Consider the following 14769-nt stretch of genomic DNA (forward strand, 5'->3'; position numbering starts at 1 on the left):
GCAAATCTTAACGACTAAGGTACCATTGGAAAGCTTTTGAAATTCTAAACAAGAACAGAAAAGATTCTAAAAATTAATGAGCAATAAATGAAATGGATTATTATTATAAATATCAACGATCAAATGCAGGCAGATTTTCATCAGAAATAAAAAATGGCTGTCACTGAATATAGGAAAGACAACTGTGAGCTCTAGAAATACATATGCTAATGCTCCTTGGCAATTATGGAGAAAACTATATATTCTACCACTTCTATGAGTTATAAAAATGCAACTTACTCACCTTTATAAACTGTAGTGTTAGCAAAAAGAGCGTAAATTTCAACCCCCCGCCCATTTCTCATTGTCGTATTCGGAAATTTCAAGAACCAGCATGGAGGAAACGTGTAATACGTCATCATAAACTGCATAGCTTGGAAAATCACACAAAAAATGATTATGTACTTCACAAAAATGCAATGATATACGACTGCGAGTACAGAGTGCGCTCGGTTCACTGGACAGAAACAATCACAGTGGAATATAAGTCGCTGTAGCGTACCTATTAAGACTCACACCTAGGGCAATTTTGAATGTTCAGTTATTCTGCCATACATGTTTTTGGATTGTGGGAGAAAACTAGAGTATCAAAAAAAAAAAAACAACAACAACGCAGGTTTTAGGAAACATACAAACTCCACAGGAAGACCAGAGCCAATTCCAAGGGACTGTAGTGGCAGGTTTCTTTCCGTTTCCATGGTAACTTGCCATGTCGAGGGCTCCGAGGATGCTGTCAAATCAGCTGCTCTGGCCTGCTTTTTGAGTTCATGGGAAGTCAAGGTCATGTTCAATCTTACTGGACTGACACGCACCCAGGTGTCACAATGCATACCCGTCTTACAAACAAGAGACAAGGTATTATTTAAAATAAATAAAAAAATAATGAATATACACAACTTCAGACTGAACAGAACTGAAAAAACAGGGGATACAGAATAATCAGGATTCATTTTATTAATTTATTTTCAGATTCAATAATATAATTACAGAAAAACAATTTATATGGTATTTTATACAGTTTTAGAATGCTATGTAATTGCTTCAAGTGCTGGTCATAGTTTATAGTGTGTGCAATGTGTGACTGATTTCAGTCAATTGTTAAGAATCACTCAGTACAAAGGCAGTAATAACCTGCTTCTTCTGACTCCAATCAATCAGTCAGGCTTTGATTCCGCCTGTTTGGGCAGGTGCCTGGAAGAGCTCGTAATCTATGTTCAAGTCATAATGAAGTTAATGTAAATATAAATTGCGCAAAACCCGGAATGTCCTTTCAGTAAACTTTTGTTTTAAATTCCAATCAGTTAACTTCTACTTACTTATCATATACAACCATTGAGCAAGCTAAAAGGAGATGTCATTTTCACGGTCACTTTCCTCCAGGTTGCCCTTCACACTAATGATATGAACGCAGCATGAGCCTCCAATATAAATATGATGAACTTGATGTATGAGGGACATTTCTGATATACACACTACAGGATTAAGTAAGGATGGTCCAACATCATCTTACATATAATACAATCAAAATAAATACAACCACAAATGAAGCATGAACATTGGAGAGAAATTCTGCCCACATATGGCAACCTGCCCAAAATGTGCACCCCAGTCCTCTTAAGAGCTTGGGGCGGAGGCAGGAATAATAATAATAATAATAATAATAATAATAATAATAATAATAATAATAATAATAATAATAATAATAATAATAATAATAATACATTACATTTTAAGCGCCTCTCAAAGCTCTCTAGGTTTGAAATTTTGGGTGAGGCTGAGCAAAGACCACAAGAGGCAGTCAATAAGAGGGTCCACGGACCCAAGACACGAGTGCTCGTGCTGCATTCATGTCACAAATGATGATGGTAAAAAAAAAAAAATCTCAAAAAATAAAAACAACTAATCACACTCTCGACCTTTGGGCAAGTGAAGCAAAAACAAGTACTAAAAGCATCCATTCATGAAAAAAACATCAACAAGCAACTTCATGTATTCATCAAACAAACAAGTACCTGTGCAATAAAGTTGCTTTTCCCCTCGTATCAGAATGCAGAATTGAACCTATTGGACAGCTTTGTTTGGCACTGATCACACTGACAAGAAGAATCACAAACTTTTGGAGCAAAGTTAGGGTGAGTATCGATTGCTTACAGTGCTGTTATTTGGCAAGTTTTCAAGGTCAGTTTCTTAAGATGACAATATCGCAGCCAACTGGTCTATTTTCTATTGAAAATGGCAGAGGGAGACATTCCATCAGTATGATTGATGCAAAATGAGAAGAAAAAAACGGACAAAGCATTGATTCAATTGGCTTTCACCAAAACTGGAATCGTCACTAACCAGGTCAAATAACTGATATTTCTGTCCATCACTGACCGATGACAATGATTTGATGAAAGAGAAAAGCAATTCCCCACCGCCCCCACCAATTTTGCTTGTTTTGGTGAGGGTGAGGGGGTTATAAGAGGGAACTGCATTTAATCCACACATGGGAGAGTGGTTGCTCCTGTTTTCATAGGGTATCTGCGAGGAATGTGATTGCCAGCTGTGATTGGCTATTGAGGCAAAATCAGATGATAACCCAAAACCCGGTATGCCAACACAAATGTAAAAATATTTGTTTTCGTTTAATTTGTCTCCAGGATGCTGCCGATGGGTGATGGAACGAAATACAGTGATACTTCGGTTTACGAACTCCTTGGCTCATGAACTTTTCGGTTTACGAACGTGACATTTATGAAAACTTGACCATGGCATACGAACTTTACCTTGGCATACGAACTTTTTCGTACACGGAACTGCCTCAATGAGTGATGCGTCGTTCGCGAACGAGCCCGTTCTTCTAACAACAAAATGGCAGCCGACTGTTTTTGTCCTCTATTCCACCCCCCAGTCTTCGGTTAAAGCCACATGATTGGTCAAGAATGCAGCAGTGAGGGGAGGTGGTTTAAACATTAAAGAGACAGACAGACGACAGAGATGGGTTACAACTTTGATGCTCTGGACCCGTCTCGTTCCCCCTGAGCCGGGCAGTTCACGCCCACGTCGGCGTCCGGCCGAGACCTGGTCCCATACGGCCGTACGGGGTGCCATTCTGCGCCTGGCAGTTCGACGTCCACGCAGAGCCATGCGCCGTCGCGTGAACGTGCGAGAGGGATCGCACTCACGCCCACGACGATCTGTGCCGCGTCTTCGTCCACCCCAGGCCGAGTCCCGTTCCCATCAGGCCGCCGCCCGTCGTGTGCTGGAGAGGCCGCGGTTGCCCTCTCCACCGACCGTTCCCTGGCGAGTGGACCTTTTGGGAGACTGTTGGGACTTCTGGAAGCAGCCCCTTGAAGGGGGGGTACTGTCATGATCTGGTTGGCGACCAACGGGGGGCGCTGTCGGCCCCGCCTGCACCTGCACAGGTGCTGGTCGTCCCGATCAAATTGGCGACCAGCGGGTAGCGACGTCAGCCCTGCCGGCAGCCTCGCAGGTGCTGGTCGTTATAATCAATGACACTTAAAAAGACACCTGGCACGATCATCCGGTGCCGATTCATTGTTTGTTTGCTGCTTGGTTGCAGCATGCATCGTGTACGTGTTTGTTTAACCTTGGCGGACTTTTACACTTGGTTTTCTGTTGCTACTTTGTATTTTTTCCATTCAGATCATTTTGATGTTTTACATTTTGTTCCTGCTGACTTTATTTTAATACAATTTGTCAAACAACCTCCTGCTCCCTCCTGCCTACTTTTTGGGATCCGAAGCCGCCATCACCACCTCGCAAAACCGTGACAGTTCAAAGGCAGAGTGTAGACTGCAAGGTTGAAATATCCCATCAATCAGGCCCCATAAACAACCTGCACAAGCCATCTGTACACTTGATGCAAAAAGCTATCAACCCTGCTAAACAGAACACAATTGAGGAACTAGATACAATTATCACAGAGAAAGCACCTACAAGGGATCATTCCTCAAGATGGTGAAAGAAGGCTCCGTTCCTCATCAAGTGTTTAATGCTGATGAAACCAGCCACACCATTCCATCAAGCCATAAACGACCATCACAAAGGTAAATGAAACAACTTTAATATAAAGTACAGTTTATTTCTTTAATTATAATATCACAGCTCATTTATTATACATAAAACAATGTATATTTTGTGTTGTTTTAAGGCTTAGAAAATTTAGAAAGTATAAAATTATGTTTTATGGGGACCTGGGAATGGATTATATTTAATGGTAAATTATATTTAATGGTAATGTTAATAATAATGTAATGGTAATGGTAAGGGTAAATGGTAAATTATATTTAATGGTAAATGGATTATATTTTAATGGTTTCCTATGAGAAAATATTTTTGGGATACACACTTTTCACCTTACACACTCTGTCTGGGAACCAATTAAGTTCGTAAGCCAATGTATCACTGTATTGCAAAATGTCCATCTCTGAAAGGCAAAGATGTTTGATTCGGTTCAATACATGCATACAAAGCAAGAGATAAAATATGATTAGTATATCTTTGTTTAACATTTGTTGGGCTGCACAGTCGAGAGCTTGTTCAAGAATTCAGATTTTTGCTGTTTTAACAATGTTTATTTCTTTCTATCTTTCCCCCAACACAGAGGAAACATTATGCAGCCAAAGCAGTGATTCCCGTGGGAATTTATCAAATTTAACTTAACTGGTCGGATTTTATAAATATGTATAAAAAACCTGTGTACCCGCCTGTTACCTGTTATAATTAAAACAACAAAAGTAGTCATGCTTTCTTTGAGCTGATGTAAACAGGTTTTACACCAAGTGTGTGTGTGTGTGTGTGCGTGTGTGTGTGTGTGTGCGCGTGTGTGTGTGTGCGCGCGTGTGTGTGTGTGCGCGCGTGTGTGTGTGTGCGCGCGTGTGTGTGTGTGTGTGAGATCGCCATCATTTCAGGATTCATACATTTTTTTCTCATTTAAAATGGGTGCTTTGGGTCAAAGCGGGGAGGATGGGATACTCGATTAAAGCACAACCGACGCCTCGGGACAAGTTGTGTCCATAATTTGTCAAATCACTTCAAATGACTTCTACTGAGCGTATTTTACAAAGATTCCACGGCATATAGCAGTGTCTGAAACTCATGACAAAAAGTTAGCGAACACCAGGGCAGACAACTCTGAAAAGTTGCCTGCCCGGCCATAAAGTTGCCCGCCCCATTTTTCACAACTAGAAACACAATAAGACGACTAATCGCAAAAAAAAAAAAAAAAAACATTGTTGCGAAGTATAAAGGATTTTCTTTCAATGAAGGAAGTACCTACCACAAATGCTCCCTTGCTTAATTGATGGTAAATATCCCTTGCAGAAGATTTTGCTCCAGTTGTCGTTTGTCGACATGGTGCACAATGCAATGTTCGCGTTGCGTTGTCTGCTAAATGCCACATGGCTCCTCTTTCTAAGCACCTTTCAAAACTTTCAAGTACACTTTACAGTCACGGTATAGTCCGAAGCACGAAACAGGCTTCTGATTGGCTGCTGTGCCGAGTATGCAATTTGCCAAACAAACGTTCCTTGGCTTGTAGCAATTTGCCTGTAGCTTTTGCTTTATTGAGTAAAACAAACGTTTGATTTGAAAAAAAAAAAATCTTGAAGAAGTTGTCAGCCACCCGGGCTGAGACGTTTTGAAAGTTGTACGCCCGACATAAAAGTTGTACGCCCCGGGCCTCCGGGCAGACGTTATTTCAAACACGGCATAAAGCTATATTTTACGTTTTAAGACTCGCACTGAATATTCAGGAAGTCTTGTTTTCAAATTGATAACGATGCCTGACGTGACGTCACGTCTTTAACGCCCTTGACCGAGAAAGCAACACACAATGCACTTTGGGTACTTCATTTGGTCTGAAAACTTCTTGTTGATCTGTGTTGATGGCGAAATTAGAAGGAAAACATAAATAACGCCATTGTGAATCATTATGTGTTGCACCAAGACTACTATTTGATACTACTTGACACAATTTCCCAGCAGACAAATGAGCCCATTTTCAACCGCGCTTGGGCGCCATCTTGTGCATTTTTTGGGACGCTACATTGGAGTCCTGACGGCTCGAATCGATACGGGAGGACTTCTTTAATCGATTGCAAACATTTATGTTTTCCTCTTTAGAACTATTTGAATGATATTCATAACTGGATGAGTAACAAGAAAGTATCTGTTGGGGTAATTCGCCATACAAACATCTCTAAACATCGCTCCGTAGTCTTTGTTTACATTTTGAACTTTCTCATACGTCATATCCTGCCTTCCTTTACACGATGTCGCATTTTCATTACGTCACATCCTGTCGCGTCATTACTATGTGCCGCATAAATACTCCTGCAGCCCGTTCGTCTTGTTCTCTCTCTCTTGCCATGCTCGCTCCTCCGTCCACACCGCGATGTCTCCGAGCTCTCCCAATTAAATCAACTTTCTGTTCAAGACCTGGCTCCCTGATGATTTAACCATCGATTTCCATCAACACCCGTCAAAGCAATGAACCAAGGGCGAGTGATAAAAATAATCCAACAGTATCTTCTTCAAATCTGAAGCCACTGTTTTGATTCTAGAGCAGGGGTGGGCAAACTTTTTGACTCGCGGGCCGCATTGGGTTGTAAAATTTGACAGAGGGGCCGGGCCAGGAGCATTTGGAGGGAGTGTTTGGGCCGGAAATACTAAGCCTAAAGCATTAAAGGACAACCGACGCCTCCGGACAAGTTATGTCCATAATTTATAAAATCACTTCAAATGACTTCTACTGAGCGTATTTTACAAAGATTCCACAGCATATAGCTATAGTTTACATTTTAAGACTTGCGCTGAATATTCATGAAGTCTTGTTTTCGAGTTGATGACGATCCCCATGTGACGTCACGTTTGGACCGCCACTGACCGAGAAAGCGACACACAATGCATTTTGGGTACTTTGTTTGGTCTGCAAACTTCGTGTTGATCTGTGTTGATGGCGAAATTAGAAGGAAAACACATAAAAAACGCCATGGTGAATCGTTGTGTGTTGCACCAAGACTACTATTTGATACTAGTTGACACAATTTCCCAGCTGACAAATCAGCCCATTTCCAACGGAGCTTGGGCGCAATCTTCTGCATTTTCTGGGTGCTATGTTGCTGTCATTGACGGCTCGAATTGATATGGGAGGACTCCTTGAATCAATTGCAAACATTTATGCTTTCCTCTTCAGAACTATTTGAATCATATTCATAACTGGATGAGTAACAAGAAAGCATCTTCTCCGAATCTGAAGCCATTGTTTTGATTCTCGAGCAAGGCAAGACGTCTTGGCGTGAAGTCACGAACAAGGGGGTGGGACCTTCTGAAACTGGCCATTTCCGGATTCATTTTGAAGTCATTTTTATTTGTGTTTTTCATTTAACTAAAATATCAGCCTGCCTGATTTGGATATTTTAGATGCAATACAAAAAAAAAATGGTGCCGGTTGTCCTTTAAATGTAGTGTGTACAAAACTCATAGCACAGTAAGAACAATACAACCCAATTTATTAACTGTCTTTCAAATGTGAAAAATATCCCTGATCAGTTAATAAATTTGTCTCAAGGAATATGGCGTTTACATACTATTTCACAGATACTTGGAGGAGGAAATGGAAATAGATTAAAAGTCCAAGATGGCGCCCGAGTAGGCAGCCTCAGCAAGTGCTCTCACGAGCCTTGCTTTTTTTGGTTGTTTTTGTCTTGTTTTGTGTTTTCTTTTGTCACTTTGTGTTGTTGTGCGTCGTGTGGAACGGATACGGATTGTTTTTCAGCATTTTTGACCACAACATTCATCAAGGAGGAGACTGTGCTGAGCGGTTGCGCCTTTTCGGCAGCATGAATATGCCAGTACTGTTTTTGAATGGGAGGAATGTCGGTGCCATTCGACTGCCATCGCTGGACACCAAAGGGGCCATTGTGCTTTTTTTTGCGCCTGTAATGGGCAGCATCTTCACAGCCCCGCTTTGTTCAGTGGAAGGTCAGTGCTGTTGGACAGTCTGCGGCTGGAGGGATGCATGGCTTGAGGAACCCGCGATAAGAAGAAAGAAGCGTCAGCGCAGAGCGCCGATGCGTATGTGGAACTGTTGCGGCTTGGAATTGAAGCAGATTTATGTGGAACAGGATATGTGAGACAATCTCTTTTCGTCAATGGATGCTACAGCTGCGTGTTTGCTTTCAACATTTAGCTTGTAGTCGACGTGCACATTCCACCATGATGTCCCTGATCCACTGGTGGAAAGACGCTTTGATCCTCTCCTCTTTCATCTAGAACTGCTTCATGTCATCACAAAGAGGGTACAGCAAGTCCTGAAGAATGAATGTCTCTCTGTGTCTTTGGATTGTCATATTGTCTCTATGCTGTCATATTATTTGTTATTTAGTTTTTTTTTGTTCTTTTGACTTCAAGACGGCGCCCCGAGAGTGGCTGCCTTTCCAGCAGCTCATGTATTTTGTTTTTCTACTTTCATTCCTTTCATCACTTTTCTGCTGTGAAATGTATATTTCTCCACTGTGAGACTAATAAAGGCAAATCCAATCCAATCCAATCCAAAATAACATATGCACTGTGATTTATCAAGATTGCGTCTGTTTTTAATAAGTTTTCATTGAAGGGGCAAAAAAAGAAATCAACATTTATTGAAAAATGGAATCACTTTCAACATTCAAAACATATTATTACACAACGAAATTTAAGCTCAATAATACCTACTTGTGTTAAATTCCGCCAAATCATAGATGGTTTGTCCTGACCGCGCGCTCAACAAACTCTCCACTGACGCCCTCGCCTTCACGCGCAAACAATACACGTGTACCGTCGCCGAGCACACAGACATAGGCTACCTACAGTTGAAATTTGCATACTCGGCACGGCAGCCAATCAGAAGGCTGCTTCTTTCTTCCGGACTTTCGCAAGCGTTATAAAGTCGTGCAATTGCATGTCATTTTCCAAAATAGATGCACAGAACCTCAGCCCAGACGAAAGATTAAAAAGAAGCTAACAACATATGTGACGCTACAAAACGTAAATTTTCATTAAACCGTGACTGCAAAGTGTATGTGAGACTTATGAAAGGGGCTTAGTGGCTCGTAGGAAGCAAGGCAAACGTTTCATTGTGCACCGCAATGACAATCGACTACTGCAGCAAAATCTACAGCCATGCGCATTTACCGTAAATTAAGCAAGGTAGCATTTGTACTATATACATTCTTGATTAAAAAAAAACTTTATACTTTGTGACAATGTTTTTTAATGTGACTAGTTGTCTCATTGCGCTTCAAGTTGTGAAAATGGGGCAGAGAACTTTTCAGTTATCTGCCCTGTTGTCCGCTAACTTTTTGTCATGAGTTTCAGACACTGTTTTTACTATAATTTGGGCAAGTTCGGCGGGCCGGATTAAAAAGCCTAACGGGCCGTATGTGGCCCGCGGGTCGTAGTTTGCCCATGTCGGCACTAGACCATGACTGTGTGTACTTGAGAGTTTTGAAAGGCGCTTCGAAAGAGGAGTCCACGTGGCTTGTAGCGGTTTGCTTGTAGCGGTTTGCTTGTAGCGGTTTGCTTGTAGCGGTTTGCTTGTAGCTTTTGCATTATTGAATAAAACAAACGTTTGATTAGAAAAATCTCTTTTTTTTTTCCTAAAGAAGTTGTCGGCCACGTGGACCGAGACATGTTGAAAGTTGTACGCCCGATGTAAAAGTTGTACGCCCCAGGCCTCCGGGCAGACGTTATTTCAAACACTGTCATTGCTGCTGTTTTGAATTTTGTGGTCGGTCAAACCAAGTCAAGGGAAGTGTTTTCAATCAATTTATGAGAGATTTGCCAAAAGGCTGTTTTGAAAGACATGGAGGAGTGAAGAGCCGAAATGAATAAGACAGAACAGCGTGTGGCAGAAGCAGAGGAACAGAGTCATTTTTCTATCAATAAATCGACCAAGGAAAAGTGCTGATCGCACAAAGCAAATGAACGCGAGAGACAAGAATGTGAATACTACTTACGAGAATGACGATGATATTCAATCAGAACCATAATATCATATGAAGTACGAATATTAATAATAATTATAATCAGAAGAATTATATAATATTACAGAATAAATCTCATTTGTATATTTCTTCACATTTTTTAAAATCTTTTCAACACAGACCTATGAAGATTCAACGTCTGCTGGCTCCAATTGGCTGTTGCATATGACATCACAGCTAAAAGATGCCCCTGTCCGGGCAGGAAGTTCCAGCACCGTCAATATATTTGTCTGCAGGGATTGAAATCTGGGGAGAAAAATATCTAGGGTTAGCTGATACATGTTTGACTTTGTGAATCTCAAACACCGAACAACGGAACCATGTAAAAACTCAAGCAAGCACCTGCATCATAGTCGTCCGATGACCATAACATCCACAACTTCTCCCTTGTGCAGTTCTACATACTGCTCGGTTTTCGGAGGCAACATCAGCAGGCCGTTGGCGCTGCGCATTGACATTAGCCTGCTGGAGACTTGGTTACCTGAAAGGAGGGGGGCAAGTAGTTCGGCTTAAAAAGAAAAAAAAGAAAATCCTCAAACTTGTTGAGAACCTCAAGCACAAAAAAAAATAATTGTCACTAACGTGTGAAGACAATTTTCTCTATATGTCAGACTTGCATTGGCTACATTTTAATTACACTGCCAAAATAAATGAGTAGACACATCTCATCGATGAAAAGGTTTCTTCAGCCGTCATCTGTACTTCTTTGAAGATGTCACGTTTCGCTTCTTATCCAAGATGCTTTGTCAGCAAACTAAATTCTTGCTGGTAGTTTCGGCCCTATATATATATATCCCTACTGTCCAGACGTGGCGGTGCCGGACTCTGCTATGCTAGGTCCCTGCTCTCAGGTTGGGGGGAGCCGAAGACTATTCCCTGAGGCTACACTGATTACTTATATTGTCCTGACTGATTACTTATATTGTCCTGCCTGAGTATGAGGTCTACGACTGGCCTGATTGCCCCATTTGCTCTGGTATCACCTCATCAGCATAACTAAGCCTATGTTGCCTAAGCAGTCTCTTGTACGAACGATCCAAATTGAACCTCACCCCAACATGGCGATTTAGTGAAGGATTCTGCCGTTTTATGAAAATAGCTTCTTTTACTCCCCTTTCAAACGATCTATTTTCTTTCGCTAAGACTTTAACCTCATTGTCGTCAAATGAGTGGTTGCTAGCTTTTAGGTGCATACTGCAGATTGAGGCCCACCGGTATTATCCCTGTGATGTTGATAGTCTTTTTTTTGAGAATTTGTTTAGTCTCCCCAATGTATTGCTCTTTACAATTTTCATTTTTACAATGTATTGAATAAACTACATTATTTTTCATTTGGGAGCCTATATTTTGGATGCACTAATTTTTGCCTTAAAGTGTATATAGTATCGGTTTGAAATAAGTAGGGTTAGGGTTGCCAAAGGACTCTTTGTGTTGTCAAAGGACACTTTGGAGTTTTTCTGAAACTCCTGCAATGTCAGGTACTGCTATTCCTCTCCTTTTGTAAAGTAATTATAAAAGAGGACAGAGAGTTAAAAGCAGAAGTCTTTAGGAAGGCCACGCACGCTGACCAATACTTACTTTTCGATTCTAACCACGCTCTCTACAACACAAACTAGGAGTTATCAGAACCCTACAGCATAGGGCTAAACTAATACCAACAAGCGTCGAAGAGAGAGAAAAGGAGTCAAAACATATCAGGAGAGCACTCACAAACTGTAGTTACCCTCAGTGGTCTTTTAACAAATGTCAAAAGGTAAGAATAGGGAATGAAACCAACAATTCTGAAGATACTAAAAGGAGAGGAGTAGCAGTACCTCACTTTGCTACATTCCTGACTGACGACTGGCCTGATTGCCCCACTCCCTCCGGTATTCCCTCATCAGCATTACGAATGTAACCTAACCTATGTTGCCTAAGCAGGCTATTGTATGAACGATCCAAATTGAACCTCACCCCACCAAACCGGTTTAATGAAGGATTTAGTTGTTTTATGAAATCGCTTCTTTGACTCCCCTTTCAAACCATCTATGTTCTTTCGCTAAGATTTTAACTGTCAAATGAGTGGTTGCTAGCTTTTAGGTGCATATGTACTGCCGATTGAGGCAACACACACTAGAAGTTATCAGAACCCTCCAGCATCGGGCTAAACTACTACCAACAAGCGTCGGAGGCAGAGAAAAGGAGTCAAAACATATCAGGAGAGCACTCACTAACTGTGGGTACCCTCAGTGGTCGTTTAACAAATGTCAGAAAGAAAGAATAAGGAATGAAACCAAAAAGTCTGAAGATACAAAAAGGAGAGGAGTAGCAGTACCTCAAATTGCAGGAGTTTCTGAAAAACTACAGTCCTTTGGCAACACAAAATTCCTACTTATTTCAAACTGATAAACACTTTAAGGCAAAAATTAGGCAAAGGATAGGCTGTCAAATGGAAAAACAAAGTAATGTAGTTTATTCAATGCATTGTAAAAATGAAAATTGTTAAGAGCAATACATTGGGGAGACTAAACAAATGCTCAAAAATACTTTATCAACATCGCAGGGATAATACTAGTGGGCCTCAATCGGCAGTACATATGCACCTAAAAGCTATAAACCACTCATTTGACGACAATGAGGTTAAAATATAGCGAAATAAAATAGATTGTTTGAAAGGGGAGTAAGAGAAGCTATTTTCATAAAAGAGCATAATCCTTCACCAAACCGCCATGGTGGGTTGAGGTTCAATTTGGATCGTTCGTACAATAGACTGCTTAGGAACATAGGCTTAGTTATGCTGATGAGGGGTTGCCAGAACAAATGGGGCAATCAGGGCAGTCATACACCTCATACTCAGGCAGGACAATAGAAGTAATCAGCCAGGAGAATAGAAGTAATCAGTGTAGCCTCAGGGAATAGAGTGAACGCTGGCGCGAATGGCTGCCGCTGCTCACCCGCACAAAAAAAGTTCTTATCCTGTGACTGTATTGTGTTGTCATATTATTTGTTATTTAGTTTTTTTTGTTTTTTAGACTTCAAGATGGCGGCGCGAGAGTAGCTGCCTTTCCAGCAGCACCTGGATTTAGTTTTTCTCCTTCTTTCTTTCCTTTCGTCTTCCTTTCATAACTTTGCTGCTGTGTTACTTCCGGGTTCATTGAACGCTGGCGCGAATGGCTGCCGATGCTCACACGCACAGAAAAAAAAGAAGTTACCCCATGACTGTAAAGAGTCCTTGAGAGTTTTGAAAGGCGCTTAGAAATGAAATGTATTCTTATTATTTGGTTGAGAAAAATGGTGGCTTTGTGTGTCACTTGTAGCCTGCCTGTGTGCATGCATGCTCACACCTGTGCTTTGAGCCCACGGCAACGGCTCTTGGTGATGCCATGTGAGAATACAACGATGGTATTCCGGTCGAGGATCTAGCTTCACATCACACGAAAGCTAAAAAAAACACAAAAAAAACTAGTGGTGGGATTTCTTCAATCCAGAAAGACTTCTATGAGAAGCGTACTCAATCACCATACCACTGAAATCGTGTGTTAAATGGTGTCCTGTCAGTTTTACGTTCGCTTTTCTCGTCATCCCTTTGAGAGGACAAAGATCCAGTGATACATACCTTCGCTTACGAACTTAATTGGTTCCCAGACAGAGTGTGTAAGGTGAAAAGTGTGTATCTCAAAAAATAATTTCCCAAACCATTAAAATGAGAATAATCCATTTCCAGTCCCCATAAACATAATTTTCGATTTTCTAATTTTCTAAGCCTTAAAACTACACAAAATATACCTTATTTATACGTATAATAAATGTGCCTTTGTATTATAGTTAAAGAAATAAACTGTACTGTATAATAAAGTTGTTTTATTTACCTTTGTGATAGTCGATGGCTTGATGGAATGGAGTGAGAGCATTAAACACTTGATGAGGAACGTAACCTTCTTTCACCATCTCGAGGAATGATCCCTTGTTGGTGCTTTCTCTGTGATAATTTTATCTTGTTCCTCATCAATTGTATTCTGTTTAGCTGGGTTGATAGCTTTTTGCATCAAGAGTACAGATAGGTTGTGCGGGTCGTTTGTGGAGCCTGATTGATGGGATATTTTAACCTTGCAGTATATACTCTGCCTTTGAACTATCACAGTTGAAACTCTCTCATTGTCGTCTGCCTGTCTCTTTAATGTTTAAACCACCTCCCCTCACTGCTGCGTTCTTGACCAATCACGTGGCTTTAACCAAAGACTGGAGGCAGGGAATAGAGGACAAAAAAAGTTGGCAGCCATTTTCTTTTTGGAGAACGGCTTCACTCTCTTTCTGTAAACCCCCCCCCCCTCACTGCTTCGTTCTTGACCAATCATGTGGCTTTAACTAAAGACTGGGGGCGGGAAATAGAGCACAAAACAGTCGGCTGCCATTTTGTTGTTAGAAGAATGGATCTCGTTCGCGAACGACACATCACTCATTGAGGCAGCTCCATGCGTATGCTGAAAAAAATTTGTATGCCAAGGTAAAATTTTCATAAATTTAATGTTCGTAAACCGAAAAGTTTGTAAGCCAAGGGGTTCGTAAACCGAGGTATCACTGTACAAAGAAATGTAGCTAATTCACCTCCACGGAGGTGAGGATGACTTACTTACGAGCAACTTAACAACATATTTAGCTACACCACTAGTGTAGCTAAATACTGTTTGTTGCTCATCGACTCAAACTAAAATTTTGTTTC

At 41.0% G+C, this 14769-nt stretch overlaps 1 protein-coding gene across 1 annotated transcript in view; it reads right to left on the reverse strand.

Moving 5' to 3' along the window:
• Positions 1-3089: 3089 nt before the first annotated feature.
• Positions 3090-14769, reverse strand: part of gphna (gephyrin a) — a 94820-nt gene continuing 83140 nt past the window's right edge. Inside the window, exons 22-24 of the mRNA XM_089005167.1 lie at positions 13394-13490; positions 10413-10551; positions 3090-10316 (exon numbers count right to left, since the gene is read on the reverse strand). Of these exons, the coding sequence (XP_088861293.1) occupies positions 10418-10551; positions 13394-13490 (231 nt within the window). The 3' untranslated portion in view covers positions 3090-10316; positions 10413-10417. The remainder of the gene's footprint in view (positions 10317-10412; positions 10552-13393; positions 13491-14769) is intronic.

The sequence above is a fragment of the Hippocampus bargibanti genome, linkage group LG09 (genome assembly GCF_051943395.1).
Source record: "Hippocampus bargibanti isolate YZ-2025 linkage group LG09, ASM5194339v1, whole genome shotgun sequence".
Classification (NCBI taxonomy): Eukaryota; Metazoa; Chordata; class Actinopteri; order Syngnathiformes; family Syngnathidae; genus Hippocampus; species Hippocampus bargibanti.